General features: G+C 46.0%; 3 protein-coding genes across 5 annotated transcripts in view; 1 reads left to right on the top strand and 2 right to left on the bottom strand.

The window, feature by feature from the left end:
- Window positions 1-6645, top strand: part of tnrc6c2 (trinucleotide repeat containing adaptor 6C2) — a 51574-nt gene extending 44929 nt beyond the window's left edge. The window contains exon 22 of the mRNA XM_084685939.1: window positions 90-6645. Within this exon, the coding sequence (XP_084542065.1) occupies window positions 90-432 (343 nt within the window). The 3' untranslated portion in view covers window positions 433-6645. The remainder of the gene's footprint in view (window positions 1-89) is intronic.
- A 775-nt stretch (window positions 6646-7420) lies between these two features.
- cd7al (cd7 antigen-like) lies at window positions 7421-12970 on the bottom strand. The gene is made up of 5 exons (XM_084685944.1): window positions 10990-12970; window positions 9944-10294; window positions 9198-9569; window positions 8295-8401; window positions 7421-8007 (listed from the first exon to the last, which is right to left on the bottom strand). Exons 1-5 carry the CDS (start codon window positions 11036-11038, stop codon window positions 7843-7845), a joined length of 1044 nt encoding a protein of 347 aa, XP_084542070.1. The 5' UTR covers window positions 11039-12970; the 3' UTR covers window positions 7421-7842.
- Window positions 12971-14510: 1540 nt separating this feature from the next.
- Window positions 14511-20176, bottom strand: znf207b (zinc finger protein 207, b). 3 transcript variants are annotated; one of them, XM_084685942.1, is made up of 12 exons: window positions 20021-20176; window positions 19431-19557; window positions 19183-19321; window positions 18874-19059; window positions 18576-18651; window positions 18391-18452; window positions 17947-18086; window positions 17414-17509; window positions 16353-16598; window positions 15813-15969; window positions 15169-15364; window positions 14511-14864 (listed from the first exon to the last, which is right to left on the bottom strand). In XM_084685942.1, the coding sequence occupies exons 1-11, from the start codon at window positions 20059-20061 to the stop codon at window positions 15213-15215; spliced, it is 1422 nt and encodes a 473-aa protein (XP_084542068.1). In that variant the 5' UTR covers window positions 20062-20176; the 3' UTR covers window positions 14511-14864; window positions 15169-15212. The 3 variants fall into 3 exon arrangements, with proteins under 3 accessions (XP_084542068.1, XP_084542067.1, XP_084542069.1); XM_084685941.1 differs by having other exon boundaries at window positions 14511-15364; XM_084685943.1 differs by lacking the exon at window positions 17414-17509 and having other exon boundaries at window positions 14511-15364.
- Between the last annotated feature and the right edge of the window lie 576 nt (window positions 20177-20752).

Here is a 20752-nt window from a genome sequence, read left to right as displayed (position 1 = left end):
GACGCCACCCTCCTCCGTGCACCGAGCCTGTTTGAAAAGCTGCCGTTTGGGTGTGTTCGATGTGTCACCTTGTCCCTCCCTGCTCCCAGGTGCGTGCTGGGGAACACCACCATCCTCGCCGAGTTCGCCGGGGAAGAGGAGGTCAACCGCTTCTTTGCACAAGGCCAGTCGCTCCCGCCCACCACCAGCTGGCAGGCCAACCCGGGCACCAATCAGACGCGGATGGGCGGGGCGTCGCACGCCGTCGGCCACTGGAGCGGCGGCGGCGGAGGCAAGACGGGCGGCGGCGGCGGCGAGCTGCTGTGGGGGGGCGTGCCCCAGTACTCGAGCCTGTGGGGGCCCCCCGGCGGAGACGACGGGCGCGTGATCGGGAGCCCCACCCCCATCAACACCCTGCTGCCTGGAGACCTGCTGAGTGGGGAGTCCATGTAGGTCACACTAACCACAACAACCCCCTCCCCCCCCACCGTGCCTGCCAGCAGAGGAGAGAGAGAGACAGAGAGGAAAGAAAGAAAACATTTAAATTAAACAGGAGCAAAACCAAGCAAATCATGTGGCGATAATCAGTATCAATTGAACTGTGAATCGTATAGCAGAAGGCTGGGGTGTTCACACACAAGACTGCGAGACACCCGTTCCTTCCAGATGTACCTTGTCTTTTTATGTCCGACTTCTTTTAACGCTGGGGGGAGATTTACTCTGGTGTTCCTGGAAATACAACAGAAGAAACACATGAAACAGACATAAATGACTCAATAAGAGAACCTTTTAAGGGATTTTTACGGGAAGTTCCCCGTAAATATTGTGTGAAGTGTCTTTTTTTTAATTTTTTTTTTAAGAAGAAGCAATCGAAGAAGCTGCCATTTGAAAACGTTCCTTCGCCCCTGAATCCCAAATTGAAAACAAAACTACCATTCCCAGCATGCCCGCGGCCAACAATAGGGTTCAAAGACCTTTTTACGGATCACATTTGTTTTTCTCAGCACTAATATTAGCCTTAAGTGCTCACTGGCCCAGGTTCTTCTCAAGACGCCTTTTTTTGGTTTGGTTGTAAAACCGAAGAAAGAGTTGCACAGTGTCATCTCTGAACCCGCAAGCGGAGCAGGACACTCGAGAGGCATACCAAGTCAGACTGCAGTATGAGGCCTGTCTCTGCACTGGCCCCTACCAAACCATTTCCGATTGATTGTTCACAAAGGGAATAAACACTGTTGTTTCTACATTTCTTTTTGTATTACCCCCGGGGGCGCAATCTTTTGATATGTATATGAATCGCAACATAAGCTGAGAGAAGATGAACGCGTCCGCTCATTGAGTGTACACATGGAGTTTCTCTGGTGGCACCTAATCATCACAGACGTCTAAAAGGCCAGACCCCCCCCCCCCTCCTCCTCCTCCTCCTCCCCCCCCTTGCTGAGGAGAAGACCTAACTTCTACTGTGCTCACCTGCAGGACGACAGGTGCTTTGTCCACGCACGGGTCGGCTCCTCAATTCCGTTTCCTTCGTCCGATAGGGTCCACCGCCAGTTTCCGGGGGGGGGCAAATGAAACAAGCAAATTAAATGACTTCACCTCGACGTGACAGTTACATAGTGCAATATACGCCACAGCCTCTTCCGTCCACAAGCAAATCCACCAGAGCTGGTTCCTCCAGACCTTTCCTTTGGTGAGGGCATCGAAACAAATCTATTTTGGGACTACAAATAAAATATAAACTTTTTGACCCCTTTCTAAACATGGATCCCTTCCAGACCCCCTAACACCGCCTCGCCTCCAAGCCTGGGACTGTTGGGCCAAACTCTGCAAAGAGGAGGAGCTGGTATTAACTGAGGGTTCGGAGGCTGCTCTGCAGTCTGAACCCACTGGTACACAGCGAGGGTACGCAGGAATGCACATCCTCTCTGCACGCCACAGACACACCCAACAGAGACGGACTCTGGGGTTATGGAGGGGCTGGGGGGGTCTGGCACAAAACCAAATACGAGAGGTTTCTTCGAATGCAGTAGATCTACGAGTGCTCCTTGCATTTGGTACTGTACAAAAAAAACAACAAAAAAAAAAACTTTTTCTATTTCAAAGGGTTTTACGATAGCACTTACGAAAGAGCAAATCGCTTCAACTGCAATCCAATAAATCAGAAAAAGGAGCTAAACTAAACAACAACAAAAAAAAAAATACAAAAAAAAAACTCCTGCTCCTCTTTTTCTACTGTATCTAGACTTGGAAATATGTCTGGCATACTAAGTTGTTCCACTTTGGTCCAAGAACTTGAAATGGACAAGAATGAACTTCAGAAACGGTAGCAGGAGGAAGGGAAACATTTTAAAAACTGAAATGTACTATCAAAAAAAAAAAAAAAAAAAAAAAAGAACTGAGGTGTATGATTGTTTTTTTTTAAATGTTTTTTTTTTTCTCTTTTTTGAACGATATCAAAGTGAATATCACTGTTACTCCAAATGTTTAGCCTTGGTTGTGTCCAGAGGCGCTAGACATGCAATGTTACCCGTCTCCGGCGCCCCGCCAGTCGGTCGGAGTTGGGGTGGAGATGGGGAGGGCCCATTGAGTGCCTCTCTGCTGTGGTGTCCTTGGCGTCGACCGGGTCGGTTGGTGGGCTTGCTAGCCCTCCGCAGCACTTCCTCCAGGGCTGGCACCAAGCCCCCCCCCCCCCACCCACTGGACCCCCCCGCTCAGCCCGGGCAGGAAACAGCTCCTCCAAGACTGGCCAATCAACACGGAGCTGCCGGGCCGCCTGCCAGCACTCGACCGCCGCCGTTGTCGTCGTCGTCACGCCCTCTCCCGTCTCCCCCCTCCTTTCACACAAAGATCACTTTAGCTGGAAGTTGAGACAGTCATATTTCTGGAATTTACCAGTGTTGTTTTGATTTGAATGTTTTTTTTGTTTTTTTTTTGTTGTTGTTGACCTATTTGATGTTGTAGATTTGGTTTGTTGTGTGTCTACATGCAGTGGTCTTCAAACCAGCTGCTGAACTAGCCCTTCACTGTTCATATGCAGAAAAACACTTTGGTCAGAGGTGCCTCTGCGATGTCATCCTGTGTATTGAATGCAAAACAAGGATCAATACTGCAGACTTGTCGTTGATTGTCTCATCGTTAGGACTGATCATGCTTTGGTGTTTTTTCGGGACAGTATTCTGTAGTACTTCCAGGTAGTATCTCGAGGCACGTCTCAGACGGGGTGAGTGTGTCCCGGCCCTCGCTGCTCCGCCTGCCCGCCGACTGTCCCCCCCCCCCCCCGCCACCCTTTGCCTAGCTGCTACGCTACCCCAACCACCCCGTCCCTCCTCTCTAACCCTGCCCAGACCACCGCCCCCCCAAAACGGACCAGTCAGACAGGTCCCACGACTCTGTTTCTATGCAAAAACTAGAGGCTGGGGCCCTTTACAACGTGCCAATCCTGGTTTAGGACTGGCCACTCCTCCCAGAGCTAGACACCCCCCCCCCCCCCAAACCCTCCTGTTGGCTCCCTCTCAGCACCTCAAAATGGCCGCCTCTCCTGTAACGCTGGGCTAAACCACAAACACTGTCATGGTATTCCTGACCCTCCCTTCTGGTGGGGTGGTACAGGAGGAAGGCAGGCCTCTTGTCACTCTCTTTACTGTGCTGAAGAAGACATCTCCTTGTCAAGCTTGATCTCAGGGTAGGAGAGACGACTAAGACTTGAACACACAGCTCACTTGGTCCTGTCCTTACATTGCGGGAGCTGTGACAGTCTTACACCAACAGGCCCGCTGTGCATTAGTCAGCACAGACCTTAAGGCCCAGCGGGGAAGGGTTAGTAATGGACTTCCTTCCCATTAGGTGGCCTGCTTGTCATGTCACATCCTAGAGACCCACTCTGCATACGAGAGATGCCAACCTGACCCCATGTGCCAATACAAGCAGTCCCAAGTCAAGACTATCTTGAGAAAGAACTCTTCTCCCAGTGTGGGGGATTGTTGAGAACCTTCCGGAGGAAGCGAGGGGGACAGGAGGAATCAAAACGGGCAGCGACACCTCATCTCGGAACAACTGAGATCATTTGTTTTGTTTTGTTTGGCTTTTTGTGGGGGAATGCCCCGTTCTGGAGTATATCTCTACTCAGTTGGTGGTTCCAGTATGCTACGGTGCACAGTTGATGGGTAATCCCGGGTACATATTTTTTTAAACCAAAAATTAAAATCGCATTTTAAAACATCATTTTTATGACGTTTGACAAAAAATCTTAATCTAAACTGAGGAAAAAAGACAAAAAAAAAATAAAGATGTAAAAAAATAAAGAAAAGCTCTGCACTTCTAGCTGAAACGTCTCCAGTTAACAGCCTCTGCTTCCATCCATCCAGGGAGCGGACTGCAGGCTGGGGTGCCTTTTAAGTGGATGCTGTATTTATCCTATTTGTTTGTGTTCCGCTCAAAGCGGTCTCACAGAATTGTACATTTCCACAGACCAGAATAGCTTGAGCCTCACTGTATCACCCCCCCACACACACTCCATCTGCCCCCGCAGGAGGCAGGAGGGGGGGGCACAACTCAAGAGGTACAAAGTCTTAAGAGAATTTAAAAAGTAAATGAATAAATGGAGAGAGAGAGAGGGGGAGAAAACTAAAACGGGAAAAGGCTACCTTTTCGGGACATGCAGTCCTGCAGCACACTAGCAAAAATCACTATTGCCTGTTTCTGTAACTGCCTTGATCCAAGCTCAGACAGACCTATCAGCCCTGGTCCTCCAGCCCCCTGGTCCTCCAGGCATCCTACACCACAGTGAGGGGAGGGTTCCCCCCCCCCCCCATGCTTCATGCTGCACCAGCACTGAGAGATACTCAGCCTCTCAGCAGCTTCACTAGAGTACAGTATACTAGACTACGGTGTGTGGTAGCACTCCTAAGACACCATGATCTCAATCTGAAGTTTTTCCTTTGCAAAAGTCTGGGTTTAATTCAACTGAAGATGAGCAATATGTATTCCCCCCTCCCCCACCTCCCCCCCAAGCTAAGTGAACGTACGAAGGGAAGATACAGGGTGGGGTTTAAGTGATACTTGATGGATCAAGAGAAATGTCTAAGTGGATATGCACGTTCTAATTTGATGAAACATATTACAGTACCATTAAGTGCTAGTACTGTATTGGTATTTGTCCTTGGACTAAGTAGAACTACTCAACCTGAAATCACCAGTTTGAATGCATACTTTACCCAGTAGAAAAAAGATCATAAACATATCAAAACAAAAAATATTAAACACAAATACTTGAATTAAGGAGCGCCAATAACGTAATGTGAAGTCTTTAGTATTATTATTTTTTTTGTCTGACTTGTACACTTCTGAGATTTTCAAAAACATCAGTACAAAAAATTGCATTAAGTTTTAAACAGATTAACAATATTGGAAAGATAGATGCAAAAATCATTGATGTGTGCTTGAAAGTCAGATGTGTATGAATGTTTGTGCAACAAAAAAAAAGTGTGAGTGTGTTGGGCACATGCCTGCTGTTTTGTTCCATTCAGTATGTTGTATTTCGTTTTTAAATTCTTTTATTCAGATTTTTTTTTTTTTCTTTGTTGCTTGTTGAAAACTATATTCTGATAGACATTGTTATCTTCTAACATTGCACTGAGTGTCATCAACCCCCTCACTCAGCTAATTGTAGATAAACAAGACTAAGTACTGAGGGGAGATGGTGACAATTCACGTGTTAATGTTTACTCAAGGACTTAATGGAAAAACATTTTTTTGTTGTTCTTTTAACTGTAAAATGTTTATCTACCTTATAGTGGCTTTTATTGTTGAATAACCACAACGAGGGTTATCATTGAGTATTGCACCATTTTGTTCTGACTATAAACAAAAATAAGAAAAAAAAAATAAGGAAAAAAATAAGGAAAAAAAAATCTAAGAACTGTGGCCATAGATAGTTGTAGAAGGAGTAGTAATCCCTGTTAACTTCATGGAGAATTGGAAAGGGATGATGTGGGGAGGTGAGTTTGTTACAAGACTCCCTTCAGAGGTGCCTATCTTCTCTGTTCTTATTTTGCAAAAGCCACCTGTCGTTTACAAGCATTTCATTTGTCTGGAGTTAAAGGAAAACTGAGTTTCTAACAGGAATGTTAAAAACAAAGGACAAATTCCATCTTCCATCAAATGAATATGAAAACTTGCAAAATGAAGATTTATGCTACTTTCAGAACTCTGGGATTGATCAGTGTTGAGTCGTATTTCAATTTTGATTTATCTGTTGATGTCAAAAAACTATATAACTCTGTATGTATTGATTTGATTTTGTTGTCTGTCAACAACGCAATTTGCTCACTATCTTGCACACTCATGAAAGACGCGGAGCTTGTCTCAGGAAGGCCAGGGTTCCAGAATACCAACTTCGTCATTTTGATTAGAATTTTTTGGGGTGAGAATAAAATAAGAAAAAGCATAACTCCAAGCACTGAAGGATATGGGCGAAACTGAATATGAATAACTTTTTTTTCAAAAAGTCCGTAGCAGTTACATATTTACCAAATAAAGGACTGAAATCAACTTCTTTTTCCAAAAAGAGAAGAAAAAAAAAATAGTGCTTTACATGTCAAATTGCTTTACATTTAAATAAAAATGCTCAATGGCGGTTGCTTGTCAAACGACAGTGACGGGACACATGTTTATTTTCTTTGAGGTTCCATCCTGTAATGTTCAGGAGCATCGTGCATATTACTCTCCCTCTCGTCTTTATTATGTTTAAACATCTGTTCCTGAGGCAGGTATTCAATGAATTTCTTATGTGACATTGATGGTTAAGGAGACAGATTGAAGTGGAGGGAAGCTGGTTTGAAAAAGGATCATGATCTATGCACAAGTAGGAGGGAGTGGGGGGGGGGGGCGGGGGCCTGACGTTCTCCAGGGCCTCCACGAGCCGTACTCTGGTGTTCAGGGTTTGACCTGTGTTCCGTTTGTTTTTGTTTTTTTGTCGAGCTCGCATTCGCAACGTTCCTTTTCTCCCCCCTCTCCCTCCTCATCAACTATCATTATCATCATCTGACTTTATGGCAAAACTTTGCATTGCATTCGCCATGCTGTGTAATCCTTAACCAATGAGCGCTTCTCCTTCTGCTAAAGCACTGTGGGTTCTACTGAAAAAAAGCCCATGACTTCTAAGGCTGTCCGTTTTTTTAAAGGGGAGGAGGGGGGGTGTAGGGGGAGGGGATGGGGGTACTTTGCCTTCTGCCTTTTTCATTTTAAAAACGTTAAGGAAAATGTCTGTAACTGAGATACAAAGTTGTGGCTTTTAAATGTTGTTCTTTTCTTCCTCCTCATAGAATGTGATTGTTAATGACATACACCGGAAAAAACATGTTTCCATTAATTATGGAGCTTCTTTCGGACTATATTAATAAATTGCAATTTTTTCTTGGCTGTTAAGAAGTCTTACTATTGTGAATTATTTTGAAAATATAGCTTTATTTTTATCCAAGAAAATTTGAATTACAATTGAATGTGGAATTTAATAGACAAAGTTCATATAAAAAGCAGTTAAGTTATTATTGCACTCTGATGAAGCAAAGCCAAAAACACATCCTCCCTAGAACCTACATTTAACATGGTATGTACATTTTCTATCTTCACGTCAAATAATATTAATGCCACTGCAGTGCACATTTGAAAGCAGATAGAAGCTTATGATGGCACACTGTCCACAACTCTTAATGACATTAAGGTGCTCCAGTTCCCATTTGGCACAGAGGTGAGAAGTTGTAATCCAGATTCCAGTGTGTGTGAGTGAGAGAGAGAGAGAGAGGTGTTGATGAGAAGGGCTGACCTCACTTCTGATGGCTCGCTCTGGGTAGAACCCAGCCCCTGGGATCACTCGTAGGGGTTCTCCATCTTCACACCACCGTTGCTGTACAGCGATGCATCCGTTTCCTCCAGGTGGTAAGGGCTCATTTTACTGTTGGGTGGCCGCACCCCAACCATTTCCTCATAGATGGCAATCTGGGGCTGAGCTTTGACGCGCTGGCGAGCCTTCCCCTGAGAAGTGGAAGGAAGTGTGGAGATTAAATCAGTACCATCAACAGGTGAACACGAACAGCAAGTGAGACCTTTCTTGTTTCCTATATGAAACTAGACGGGCGTACAAAGTTCAACGTTCTGAAATGTGTTATTGGCAACAAAAGCTTCACGTCAAGAACTTACCAAGCAACCGTCACATTGTCTACTCTATATCTGAATTTTAAAACGCCATATGCATATATGTGCATGACGCGGCAGGCAAATGTGTTTATATATTTGTAAATCATATAAAAAGTTCTACTCACTCGATAGACCATCAACAAGACCAACAGGACGATGAGGAGTAACAGGCCAACGGCAGCAAAGGTGGTGTAGAGCAGGGTGGTGTAGCTTGAACACTGGCAGTTACCATCTGGGAAGACAAAAAAGCCACAAGGTTGTGAGCGCAGTCTGATTAACAGGGTCGCTTCGACACCCAGTAAATACAGCAAGCCATCTCTTCAATTCGGACCTGTTTATACAGTGACCAATTCAGTACCAATTCACCATCGAAAATCTGTTACTGTATAAGCCAGATTGCATGTTTTAAGTGGTCTTCAGTAATTAGGTTACTGTGAAGGTGCCTGAAACAGAAGTATATAAAAACACATTTAAAACATTTCCTATTTCTGATGAATATTAGATTTGTTCCAAATACTACTGTGCTGTATATTTTAGACGTGACCTTGCTCCAGTACACCTGACTCAAATGAAGGGGTCGTTATCAAGCCTAGCAGAAGACAGATCACCCTTCATTTGAATCAGGTGTGTTGGAGCAGGGAAACATCTAGAACATACCCGACAGTATAGGCTCTGAGGGGCAGGATTGAAGAGCACTGACCTAGAAAACACCAACCCTGCTGTCAAGCTATAATGGCAGCAGTTGTACCACCACACCTTTCATTTAGTCTGAAAAATGTCTTAACGATGGCTCAACAGGTGGTCTGGGGAACACATTCTTTCCGAAGTCTAACATGCACCAAGCGTTTGTGGACAAACACATTAGGAAAGAGAAAAGAAAGGCTAACGTGGGGGGGGGAAAAACATGTTCAGATATGGAAGGAGCAGTCGAGTCAACCCCATGAAATGACCGGAAAGCCACATGCACTTGTCTTATTGTGCCTATACAAACAAGTCCAATGTCCCCCGAGCCGTACGACATGACCCACCTTGCACCGACACAAAGTAGGCCTGCATCCCTAGCCTGGTGCTGTGGTCGGGCTTGTCTGGAAGCAGCAGCTCGCAGCTGTACAGAGCGCTGTCTTGGGGCTTCAGGTGGAGAAGGGTGAGGTTGTAGGCCAGCCCGCTGGGCACCGTGCCCAGGTGGAGCCTCTCCGCGGGGAACGCAGAGGAGGAGGTGCGGGCGTCCAGGGGCCGCTTGGAGTGGAACAGCACCTCCGCCTCGTCCTGGCCCTTCTGTCGCCTCTTCAGACTCACCCCCTCCATGGGCCCCGTCGCCCCGCCCGGGGTGAGGCAGGGGAGTGTGGCCGAGCCCCCCGCACATGCCTCTATTAGCCCCACGTCCGGAGAGCCTGCGACATCTTCGGCAGGAAGGAACAGACAGGGATGCTTACTCCTGCTCTGGCTGGAGTTGGGGGGGCGGGGGTGTCCGTGGGGCCACGGAGGGGAGGGGGGGGGGGGGGACAAGGGGAAGGCTATTCTTGCGAGGAAGCAACTGCAGGACGCATGATAGAGGCCACAGCGGTCTGAATGACTTTTGCGAAAAAAAAAAAAACCCACACCGTCCAAGTGAAACTCCAACACAAGACTCGCACAGAGGAAGTGATACTGACGTGTGAAGAAGTCTCTCGTTACAGTGAAAGTACCGAGTCAATTACCACATACAAGTTTGCAACTGAGAAAACTATAAAAAATGTTTGTTTTTTTAAAGCAAAGAAACAAAGGAGATGCTTACCGAGATGCTTGTCCGAAACGTGGAGGAAGAACTCCGTCTCGCCGGTGGCGTTCCTGTACAAGATGCCGTCCAGTGTGAACACGCAGTAGTAGAGGTCCGAGTCTCGGCCCCGGAGCTGGGTGAAGGAGACGTCCACCCGCCCACTTTCAGGTGTTCCCTTCACATCGATGTGCTGCTCGTTATTGGGGAAGTAGGGCTCGTTGTAGTTTGCCAGATACATCACTTTGCCGGGCTGAAGCCACTTGCGGTAGAGGCCGAGGCCAACGACTTTCTCACCGGTGCTCTTGTGCACGCATGGAAGGACGGCAGAATCCCCCTTGTTCTTGTTCAGGACCTGGACTTCACCACACACTAGGAAAGACAAAATCGTCAGTATCTGACTATTTAGTTATCTTAAGAATTTTTGTGCTGGCACACAGTCGGAGGGGTCACCAGCCCCCGGGGTTAGTTGGGGCCAATCCTAATGGAAACATGAGTCATTCTGTCATTCCCTTTTAGTAATGGTAGTAACAGTTGCAAGTAGTAAAAAATACAAATGATATCACTGACACAGTAACCCAATTCAACCCTTCAACACTTTATCAAAGACTTTTGCACCCTCAACTAAGGGGTTTAACACTTTGATCCACAACATGGTCTAAAGTGACCCGACGGAGTTTGCATTTTCTATATCTTCGCAATAAATGTATTTAATCATTCAGTATTGCAGGTATTGCTCAATTAACGTGTTTTTAATCATCGCGTCCTTATTTTCATTTTTTCTTTTGGGAACATTTTTGTATTACTACCCCTTTAATGCACAACAAAAACAATATACTTAATGACTATCTAGAACATTAAATAATGAAATTAATTGATTTCAAAAGATATGGCAAAGAAACGGCCATACATTAAATATCATAGGAAATGAATGCGGGTCGTTTTAGACCCACGTTGTGCATTAGAAGGGGTTTGCATCTTGTGTATCAAAGGGTTAATAAAATGTAGTTATGTAATAAAATGTGCACTCATTCCAAACCATAATCAGGTGTATATTCAGTACTTACCAAGCACAGCAAACGTAATGAGGATCGGCGTGCCAGCAATCGACCTCATCGTCTCTACTACTTACACTTACGCATCAAAGAAGAAGCAGGCATTCAGTGGTATCAGGGAGCTGGGCTTCAATGACTTTTGATGACAGGATGGGGGTGGAGGTAGAGGTTGGGGATGTGGGGTAACTTAAGAGGGGATGGCTTTCAGACCATCACCACTGACAAGCCTCAGCCGAACAGGAAGTGGGCGCGCTATTTGGCTATGGCTGGCGCAGACTACTTAAAAAGTCCCAATATGTCACATTCACTGACAGTTATGGTGTTTCTTACTTTCTGGCCATAGCTGAGCTCAAGGGCGTAGGTTTGGTTTTAACATTGGTGGGGACACAGTTTTACCAAATCCTTAACAAATCATTTTGCATTTTAGTTTGCAGGTACTAGCCAGCATAGCTTCGACCGCAACTACGGCATAGTCTCCATCAAGACAAATTAATGTTTTGACAATTCCGTAGCTGTGTTCCAGAGTTAACAAAGGTTCGTTAACTTTAGAAACACTTCAGAGCTACATTTTCAACAATAATATACAGTGTAATATAATTCAATTTTATCGTTTATTATTCACTCAATGTTAAAGTATAGCTTACAGGAGTTAATAGATGACCAGACGTCCGGATTTCGTCCGGACTGTCCGGTTTTCCTGCCCTTTGTCCGGACCGCTGTTGCGTGTCCTCCTTTTTGACCCTTCCTGCCCAGTGCCCACCGGCGCAATATACCACTCGCGTGGTCTTCATTGCCAAAAAGAAAGACCTCCTTCAAACCTACGTGGAGTTCAGAACTCCACTTTGCCATTAAGAGCAATCAATTGAAGTGTCTATGGCAAGTCGGACTTAGTTGCATTTAAGTCTAAGACTGTATTTTTATGCAACTGACCCCAGATCAATATCATGCAAGCTCTGTCGCATTGATATAGACGTGGGTAGTAGGGGGAAAGGGGCTTTAGTCAGAACGGCAAAAGGATAATACTAGTTCTGCCGGGTTAACATAACATGCTGCTGCTGAGCTGACCAAATTATTTTATGCTGTGAAACATTAACACTTGCAGGAGTTTAGACTGTTGACATACTAAAATGACAAATGTTATTGTCTTAATTTCATACTAATGGCCCCCATTCCCCCCAGTCAGCAACTTTTTGGGATTGTCCTCCTTTTTGGACCCAAGTGTCTCCTTTTCAGGGTCATGTTTCTGGGCACCTTACAGGAGTAGCCTGCCAAAAAGCCAATCATTAAATCTCTTAGTCTCGCTTCGACGCCAACCTGACCACTGTTAGTAGACAGGCACACAGTGATCAGCCCTCTCCTGCCAATCAGGAGTAACGCTGACATTGAGTTAACCAATTGTGGAGCAGAAAATGTTAAAATAATTAACAAAATTATGTTTAGACTCGCAATTATTGGTGGGACAATTACAGTTTCGTAACATTGGTGGGGACCTGTCCCTACCGTCCTACCCTAAATTGACGCCTATGGCTGAGCTTGCAGTTTAGACTTTTAATACCACTTGATTTATTTTTTAAGGAGTCCGTGCTGCGAAGATTTTTACGTTGTGTACAAATGTGTAGTGAGAAATAATTACAGCATGAACAAACTAATTAACTGCTTTGGGAATACAGGAATTTTCCTTTCATTCTTTCCGAAAAACAAGACTGCCTGGACGCTCACAAATTGCCCTTCGAATAAAAGGGCATTTCATCAACTCAGACTTGTGATCCCACGCACCACCCTGAGCGGGAAGTCGTCCAGAAACCAGAAGCACCTCTCCCACCTGACACCGGGGCTTGATTACCACATGGCAATCGTGACAGATGTTACTTCACTGACCAATGTGACAGGCATGACACCTCCGCATGCATGTGCCCTGCAAACACGTGAAGCTTGCCATGTCTTACATGAATGGCAGCAGGCGAGCTACATCTTAAACGTAAGGTGCAATAATTGACCCCCACCCCCCCCCCCCCCTCGCCCTCCAAAACACACATTATGAGAATAAAAGGCACTACGCCATCTAGTGGCATGCTACTACAGAATAGTGCAGACACGTCTGCACTGGCTTCAACAATGACACATCCCATAATATGGTTAAGTATGCAAACCCTTTATTCATATAGTATAGGCATTCAAACACAGTACTTTGATCATAGACACTAGTACTTAGACAGTATACCGATGACAACCCAAGTCATCCACAGCGTCCAATCAGCTTCAAGATTGAATAACAAATTCCTACTGAGTCTACAATGTCTGGGCAACAGAGGCCAAGTTGTTTAATGTGTCGAGTGAAATGAAGAACTAGTAGTACAAAGATAGCTAACATTTTGAAGTACTGTCTTTTCATTCTTTTGTTTGGCATGTCTTGAGATCTTTCTAGGCGTTTGTCAACGCATATCAATACATAACAGCAAATATATAAATAACTCAATAAAATGCTCTCGTTTCCATGTTGTGAATTCCCATTTATGTATCTTATCACAACTTGACCCATCGGTCGATAGTTCCTCTGGGATTTCTACATGGTTGAATCCAATAATAACCTACTGTCAAATGGCAATCTGGGTTGAGTGTACGGGTCAACTAGTCAGACGTGGCTATAACTGCCCTCATGACAGACTACTTACCCAATGAGAGGGAACATTTGTTTCCAGAGACTTTGCCCTCCTGAGTGCTTCAACGACAGACAGGAACATAAAGGCAAGCATGGCACTCCACAACAATACATGTGAAACGTTTTCCAAAAAAAGTGTACATTCACATTCTTAAACTTTGGATCATAAAATAAAATACATCGTTTAATGGTGTCAGATAACTCAAGTGTCCCACAACATGTAAGTCCAGTGGTTATAGGAGACAGCCACTCTAGAATACAACAGAGGGTACTTACAGGATAAACTGACCTGTCATGCCAGGTGGCTTGCTTTTTAGGCTGAAAGGCAGATAAAGATGTGCTCTAGGTGACAAAGACATAGCAGTAGAAGGGCAACATTAGACTCGTCCCACCAGGATCTGATAGCATCACGCAAGAACCATTCATTTTTTCAGCTCGACAAATTCATGTTCCCTGGGTGCGTCTGTAGCTAAGGACAATTTCCGTAGAATTACTTGGCAGAAAGATCTCACTGCCACCATGTCAAAAACTGCAGATACTCACTCTATATTAGGTCTATTGGACGGGGCAATTTCTAAGTTAATAATGCGCTCTCTTCAAAAAAAAAATATATATAGATATAATTACATTCTACAGCAAAGAAAATAGGTCTTGCACCCAGAGGACATGAGTAATTGATGTGAAGGCCAAATCTAACTGTATGGTCTCTCTGTCAACCGCACTAACATGCACGGTGCAGCATGACAGCCAGGATAAACTATCGAGATGGTGCATGAGCCCCAAATTCTACGGGTCATTCTCCAGTAGATCTCAAGTCTAATAACGGTACAAACCTTCATGTCGACTCCCATCCACAGGCCAGGAAAAACCAGCATTGGATTTTAAGTGGGTTTTATTACAACAGAAGAGTTTTAAAACAATACAGAAGACAGCACACATGTTTTCTTTTACCCTTTTTGATCATGGAATAATAAACCTGAAAAAGGAATCGAGCTAGAGGCTGGAACAGGGATTTGACTACCTAAACAGTTGGAATCATCACAGTCATCAGAGACCCTCACCAACCATAGTTGGGGACTTGGAGTCCAACAGCACCTAAACATGCTGTGAGGGCCTCAGCCATTTAACAAACAAAAAAACTAAAACAAAAAAAAAAGAAAGAAATAATCATATATTTACAGGAACTTGCCTTTCGTAAGGGGTTGGTACGATCATGTTACTCCAGCAGCTTCAAAACAATACGAACCATATTTTAAACACACATCTACAAACCTGAGTGAAACATGAAAGAATCATGTACATGCGTCAGATTATTTAAGTTGGCGTCAAAAGTTGTGTGGTGTTTGAGTTACTTCCCCTACCCCCAATAAAAGATGTAAATGTTAATGTCCGTGTGTTGCAAACATGTATTTTTTTTTTACGTTCTTCACCGTCCCTGGTCTTTAAAGCTCATTGGCTTGGGCTAGGTTTGTTTGTTTAAAACAAAAAAAAACAAAAAAGCAACAAGTTGAGAAAAGGTTTAACCTCCAAACCTAGTGAAGGGGGGGGTCGGGGCGATGGTGGTGTTGCTGGAGTTTCAGTAGCGCCCAGCTGGAGACATGACGGGAGGCCTCATGCCCATGGGAGGGCCTCCCTGGTAGGGAGGCACCATGGGAGGGCCCTGCCCATACGGGGGCATGCCTCCAGGCATGTAGCCCTGCATGGCCTGGGGGGGAGCCCCATACTGACCTGGGGAGGACAGAGACAACACTGTCAGACACGCTCAACTCGAAACACAAATCGAAAAACGGGTGTCAACGGCTGCACCAATCAACAACCATGAAAACGCATGATGGCAAAGTTGGCGAAACGGACCAAAAACGGACCAAAAGCTTGGCATCTTTAAGTAATCGAGTATCTCAGAGCATCTATTGGGCAGTATCGAATATCTTAGTATCAAGTAACTTGGAACATTAAGGCCCAGCTTTCCAGACATGGATCAAGCCTAGTCCCAAGCCCAAACACCTTTTCAATGGAGATCTTCAACCTCATCGCTCTCTCTTACTTTAGGCCTAAGCTTGGTCCATGTCTGGGGAAACTGGCCCCAGGTAACCAAGTAAGCTTGTGAACTTGGAACCCAGTGTGGACCAGGCCCGAGGTCACTTCCTTCCAGCCGGCGTGCAGCTGAAGCTCTTACCATGCATGGGGTGCCTCATGCCAGGCTGCTGTGGGGGGATGCCCTGCTGAGGGGGCATCATGCCGCCCACGGCCGCCACGGGCGGCGCAGACAGGTGTACCTGGCCGGCCCGCGGGAGGTTACGCTGGTACCGGGGCAACTGTGCCCGTCTCTCTTCCTGTTGGGAGGGAGAGACAAAGAGCCGGGGGGGGGGCACGCTCAGACTGAGGGCTACGTGGCTGTCTCCCTTGGCAGTGCAAGGACAAACACCAAGCAAGTACATGCACCTAGTTCTAGTTGACACATTAACCCTAAACCTTAGTCAAAAAAGTAGGGTGCGTTCAATTTGAGCTCACAATGCACTCCGGGTGGGTGGGGGGTTCATTTTTACCGTCCCATTTTTGGACCCATGGACATTATCAAGACTATAACAACCTCACCCATTCGGTGTACCCAGTGATCTAAAAATCCAGCAACGACTGTCTAATCACAGGAAAAAGGTAAACCTTGTCATACATTACTTACTGTGAAAGGGCAAAACGCAACGCTCAAGCAACTTACCAGCGAGATATCCTCATCAGGGTGGATCAACTTACTGGTTGCACTCGTGGTGGTGAGGGTGGCAGGCTTACTAGACACTGTGGCCGGGGGCTTGGCCACAGTGCTGCTAGAGGGGTTGGAGGAGGAAGAGGTGGAGGAGGAAGAGGCAGAGGGCTGGGTATAGGCGGGGAAGGTGGCTTTGGGAGGGTCGGAGGCGGCCGCGCTGTGGGGGTTGGTGCCCACCGCTCCTGGGGCAGTCTGCTGGGCCTGGAGATGAGAGGGAAGGAGGGGAGAACCGTAAGATGGCTGGCTGGGGTTGCAACATCACCCAGTTGTGGGCAGAGCTCTGTGCTTGCATGTGGCCCAGAAATGGTGTAAAAAGATGGTTTTGCACTTAGAAAACACCTTTTTTGGCAGTGCAAAGCACGCTGCAAGAACACTATTGTAAGCACCATGGATCCTGTTCTACACTCAAGTGAGTGGGAAGCCACGGAAAGTTTACAGATTGCCACAAAACCGTTAGTTATCATCACATCGCCAGTTAACCTTTTTCTCATTGGATCAGGTGGGGGGGCAACAAAAAAAAAGGCCTAAAATCCTAATGTCAGCCCTTTGTGAAGTAGAGAAGGGCGAAACACTTGGATGCCTGCCAGTTTGCGTAACGCAATGAAGCAACCAAACCCGGCTGTTACACAAGACGAGGAAACCGTGATGAAATCAGGTGCAGAAAATACAGGGGAAATGTTTGTGTGTTGGGGTTTTTTTTTTCTTCTTCAAAAAGCTAAATGCAAGTCATGCCAGAGATAAACAGATCAAACAAGTCTGCCATCTTACTCGTGTCTTAGTAGGATTAGGTAACGCAAAAAATAAAACACCAAAAAAACAAACATGCACAGGCCACTCGACAATTACGAGGCCTTCTTTGAGGCGCGTCAGGGCAGTCTAGCCTGTGTGAAAACACAGGTCATTAACACATGTCATCACGACATCTCCGTTAAGCCTCTACACCCAGGCCGAGTTCATTGTTAGCTGCATGCCACGAGAGCCGTGCGGAGTAGCTGGGAGACCTCCTGCCTGCGTACTTGTGCCAGGTTTGGGAACAGAGAAGGGGGAGACTGAGGGTCTGCAGACTGAGAGTCTGCAGGCGGAGGTGTTGTGCTTGGAGCATGAGAGCCCATCTGCAGCAGAGAGAGAGAGAGAGAGAGAGAGAGAGAGAGACAGACAGAGAGACAGAGAGACAGAGAGAGAGAGAGAGAGAGAGAGAGAGAGAGAGAGAGAGAGAGAGAGAGAGAGAGAGAGAGAGAGAGAGAGAGAGAGAGAGAGAGAGAGTGAGAGAGTGAGAGAGTGAGAGAGTGAGTTAGTGTGAGAGGAGGAGAAAAGGTGTGAGCGAGTACGTCCACACCGAGGTCAGGGGATAGGAGGTGAATTTGAGGAATGGGGAGAACATTTCAGATCCATGGTCGTTTTTTGGGGGACCTGAGCAGTCGGTTCAGTTGACCGACTCATTCAGGAAGCGCTTTGTGCCACAAACAGGAAGTGACTGGCGCCAAACTGCTCGCAACAGACAGGAGTTAAGACATGGGTGAGGCCCAAGCAGTTCCTTCTCCACGCCCACCTGTACGGCGCTAGGGAACAGGGGTTTGGTGACGGCGGGCTGTGCGACGGCGACGGGCGGGCGGGCCGGCATCCCTGCTACCGTGGGCGGCTGGGCCATGTGGGGCATCCCAGGCCGGTGGGCCATGTGGGGCGGCATTCCTGGGGGAAGAAGGACAAACTCAGGTTAAACTCAGGTTAAACTCAGGTTAAACTCAGGTTAAACTCAGGTTAAACTCAGGTTAAACTCAGGTTAAACTCAGGTTAAACTCAGGTTAAACTCAGGTTAAACTCAGGTTAAACTCAGGTTAAACTCAGGTTAAACTCAGGTTAAACTCAGGTTAAACTCAGGTTAAACTCAGGTTAAACACAATAACGGCGTTAAGCAATTAAAAGGGAATAAAACCCACTATGCTTAAAACTTGGAAAAAAATACATTAAAAAAAAAACGTAGACCAGCGCTCACCTGGAGGCATGCCGGGCATCCCTGACATCATCGGGGGCATCATCCCTCCCATTGACATCATCCTACAACAACACGGCACGCCCAGTTTTGAGAACACGCCCCTGACTTGCTATATGCTGGCAAAGAATGTCACATGTACGGATCCAAAGGGACGGGCTTCCCCAGGAGGTCGGCTCGGTACTCACCCGTGAGGCATGCCGTGCATCCCAGGGGGCATCCCGTGCATCATGTGGGGCATGCCTGGCATCATGGGGGGCATGCCTGAGCCAGGAGGAGGATAGAAGGGGGAAGTCATTAGTGCCAGAGTTCATTTACCTTCTTCCTTTCCCCAACTGATGCACGAGGAGCCTGTTCACTGAGGAGCGTGGACGTCAAGCGTGATTCTCTACTTCTGATTAAGATTCTGATGCGTACACACACACACACACACACACCTTCCCCAGGGAGCAAGCCCTCGGGTGGGAAGCGAGCGACCGTGTGTACCTGAGTAGTTCCCTGGCGGCATGCCCGGCCCCCCAGACCCGAGGGGCATGCCGGGCTGGCCCATGGCCGGAGCGTAGCCCGGCTGGGGCTGAGCGGCGGCGGGCTGCTGGAACGAGGGCCCCGGTTCGTCGTCGTCGTCAAACTCGTCCGAGTCGTCCGCGTTGTTCTGTTTCTTCTTCTGGCTCTCTGGGGGGGGGGGGGGGGGGGGGTTCAATGAGGAATTGACACGTTTGGCTCAGGGTGCTGCCCCCCCCCCCCTCTAAAATCTCCCTATGTGAGACGTACATGAGAGGTTAGCGTTTAGCGTACCTTGCGATTTCTGTTCCAATGTCCGTCGTCTTTCCTGCATGTCTTTTTCTGGAATTCCCTCCATGCCGTAAATCTCCAGCTCTATGTCTATCCTTCCAGGGATGGCATTTGGAACCCCGTCAATAGTTTCTTTATGAACCTGAAATGTCGAACAACGTCACAACCATGTTAACAGCGCTAGTGTATGAGCAGCGTATAGGAAGGCTTCTTGTTACACTGAACTAATAGAATTTCAAACGTATACCAACCTGCATGCAGTGAATAGCCAGACCTGGACCCGTGTACAATTTCTTGTGACATATGTGGCACTTGAAATGTTTAGCCTTTTGGTGTTGAATGAGAATCTTCTCATCGTCAAAATCTCGGTTACAATACCTAGGAAATTGAGGTCAAGGATATAAACTAGGTCTACATTAGCAACATTGGTTTAAACATGTTTAATCGATACTTCAAATACCATTACGACATAAACTCCACTTGAACAATGTTTGCCACAAACAGTGCTTAATGCTAACTAACGTGTGCGTGGTTGTAGTAATGCTAACTAAATTGCTAACGGTATGTTTTTCGGCTTTTTGAAGATTCATAATACCATCAACGCATGTCTTGAAGGACTGATATACGTCGCTTGAATAAACAATAAATAACCTTTCATTTGTACAGTGGGTTAAATTGTTAGACAACATGGATTACCCTTCTCAAACAATAACGCTAGTTAGCTAAACACAAACTGTCCAATGAGGCCTAGTAAGAGATAGCAATCCACAATAGCTAGCTGTACGACATCCTTTTCCATTTGATTCCTATTTGAGTTTTGTTCAACAAATCCAAAGGATACCAGCACCATGGCTTCATCTGCTTCTTCTTCTTCCGTCCCATTTTGGAGAGTATTCAAGTAGTTGGCGAACAAATAAACACTAAAATCCTATCGTATTATCTGGTGAAGAATAGCGACATGCTGCTTGTGACAACGCCGAAAATGGCGCTACCAGGATGAAGCCAGCCTCAATAAGGAATTCAATTTCCGGTTGACTTCTCGAGAGGAGTTAGACTTTTAAAAAACACACGGCATACTCTTATAATAACAGACAAAATATGACAAGATGTATGGAACCACACCTTCAAGTCTTTTAAAATAATTTATATTTTGACTTTGTCTTTATTTAAATCTTTATTACCGTTGTCCATTTTCGGGGACAGAAAAAAAGGAAAAACAATTTTCTTTTAACTTAGTCGTTTTTGGGTGTGTGTTTGCGTGTGATTTTTTTGACAACAGTGGGTTAAGTTATAGCACGATGTATTTACCCCTGAGAAATCGTTCAATCCAACCTGGAAGTGGATTCCGCCACTACTGGCACATTTCTGTCATTTTGATGGCATTCAAGGCTAATGTAATACCCACACATCCCACACGAGGGCGACCGCGTGTTACTTTTCATGGGCATAAGGTCCACTTTTCTGTACTCATGTTTTCGTGCTAGTTTATAAACAAATATTCAGCTGTGCCACTTTTATAATCGTATTACGTTCCTATTGTTGGCCATGCCTTCCCTTTGTCTAGTACAAAGGA

Source organism: Hypomesus nipponensis, chromosome 21 (genome assembly GCF_054491055.1).
Source record: "Hypomesus nipponensis isolate SF chromosome 21, ASM5449105v1, whole genome shotgun sequence".
NCBI lineage: Eukaryota > Metazoa > Chordata > Actinopteri > Osmeriformes > Osmeridae > Hypomesus > Hypomesus nipponensis.
Note: the sequence above shows the minus strand (reverse complement) of the source record. Positions and strands in the feature narration are given on the sequence as shown.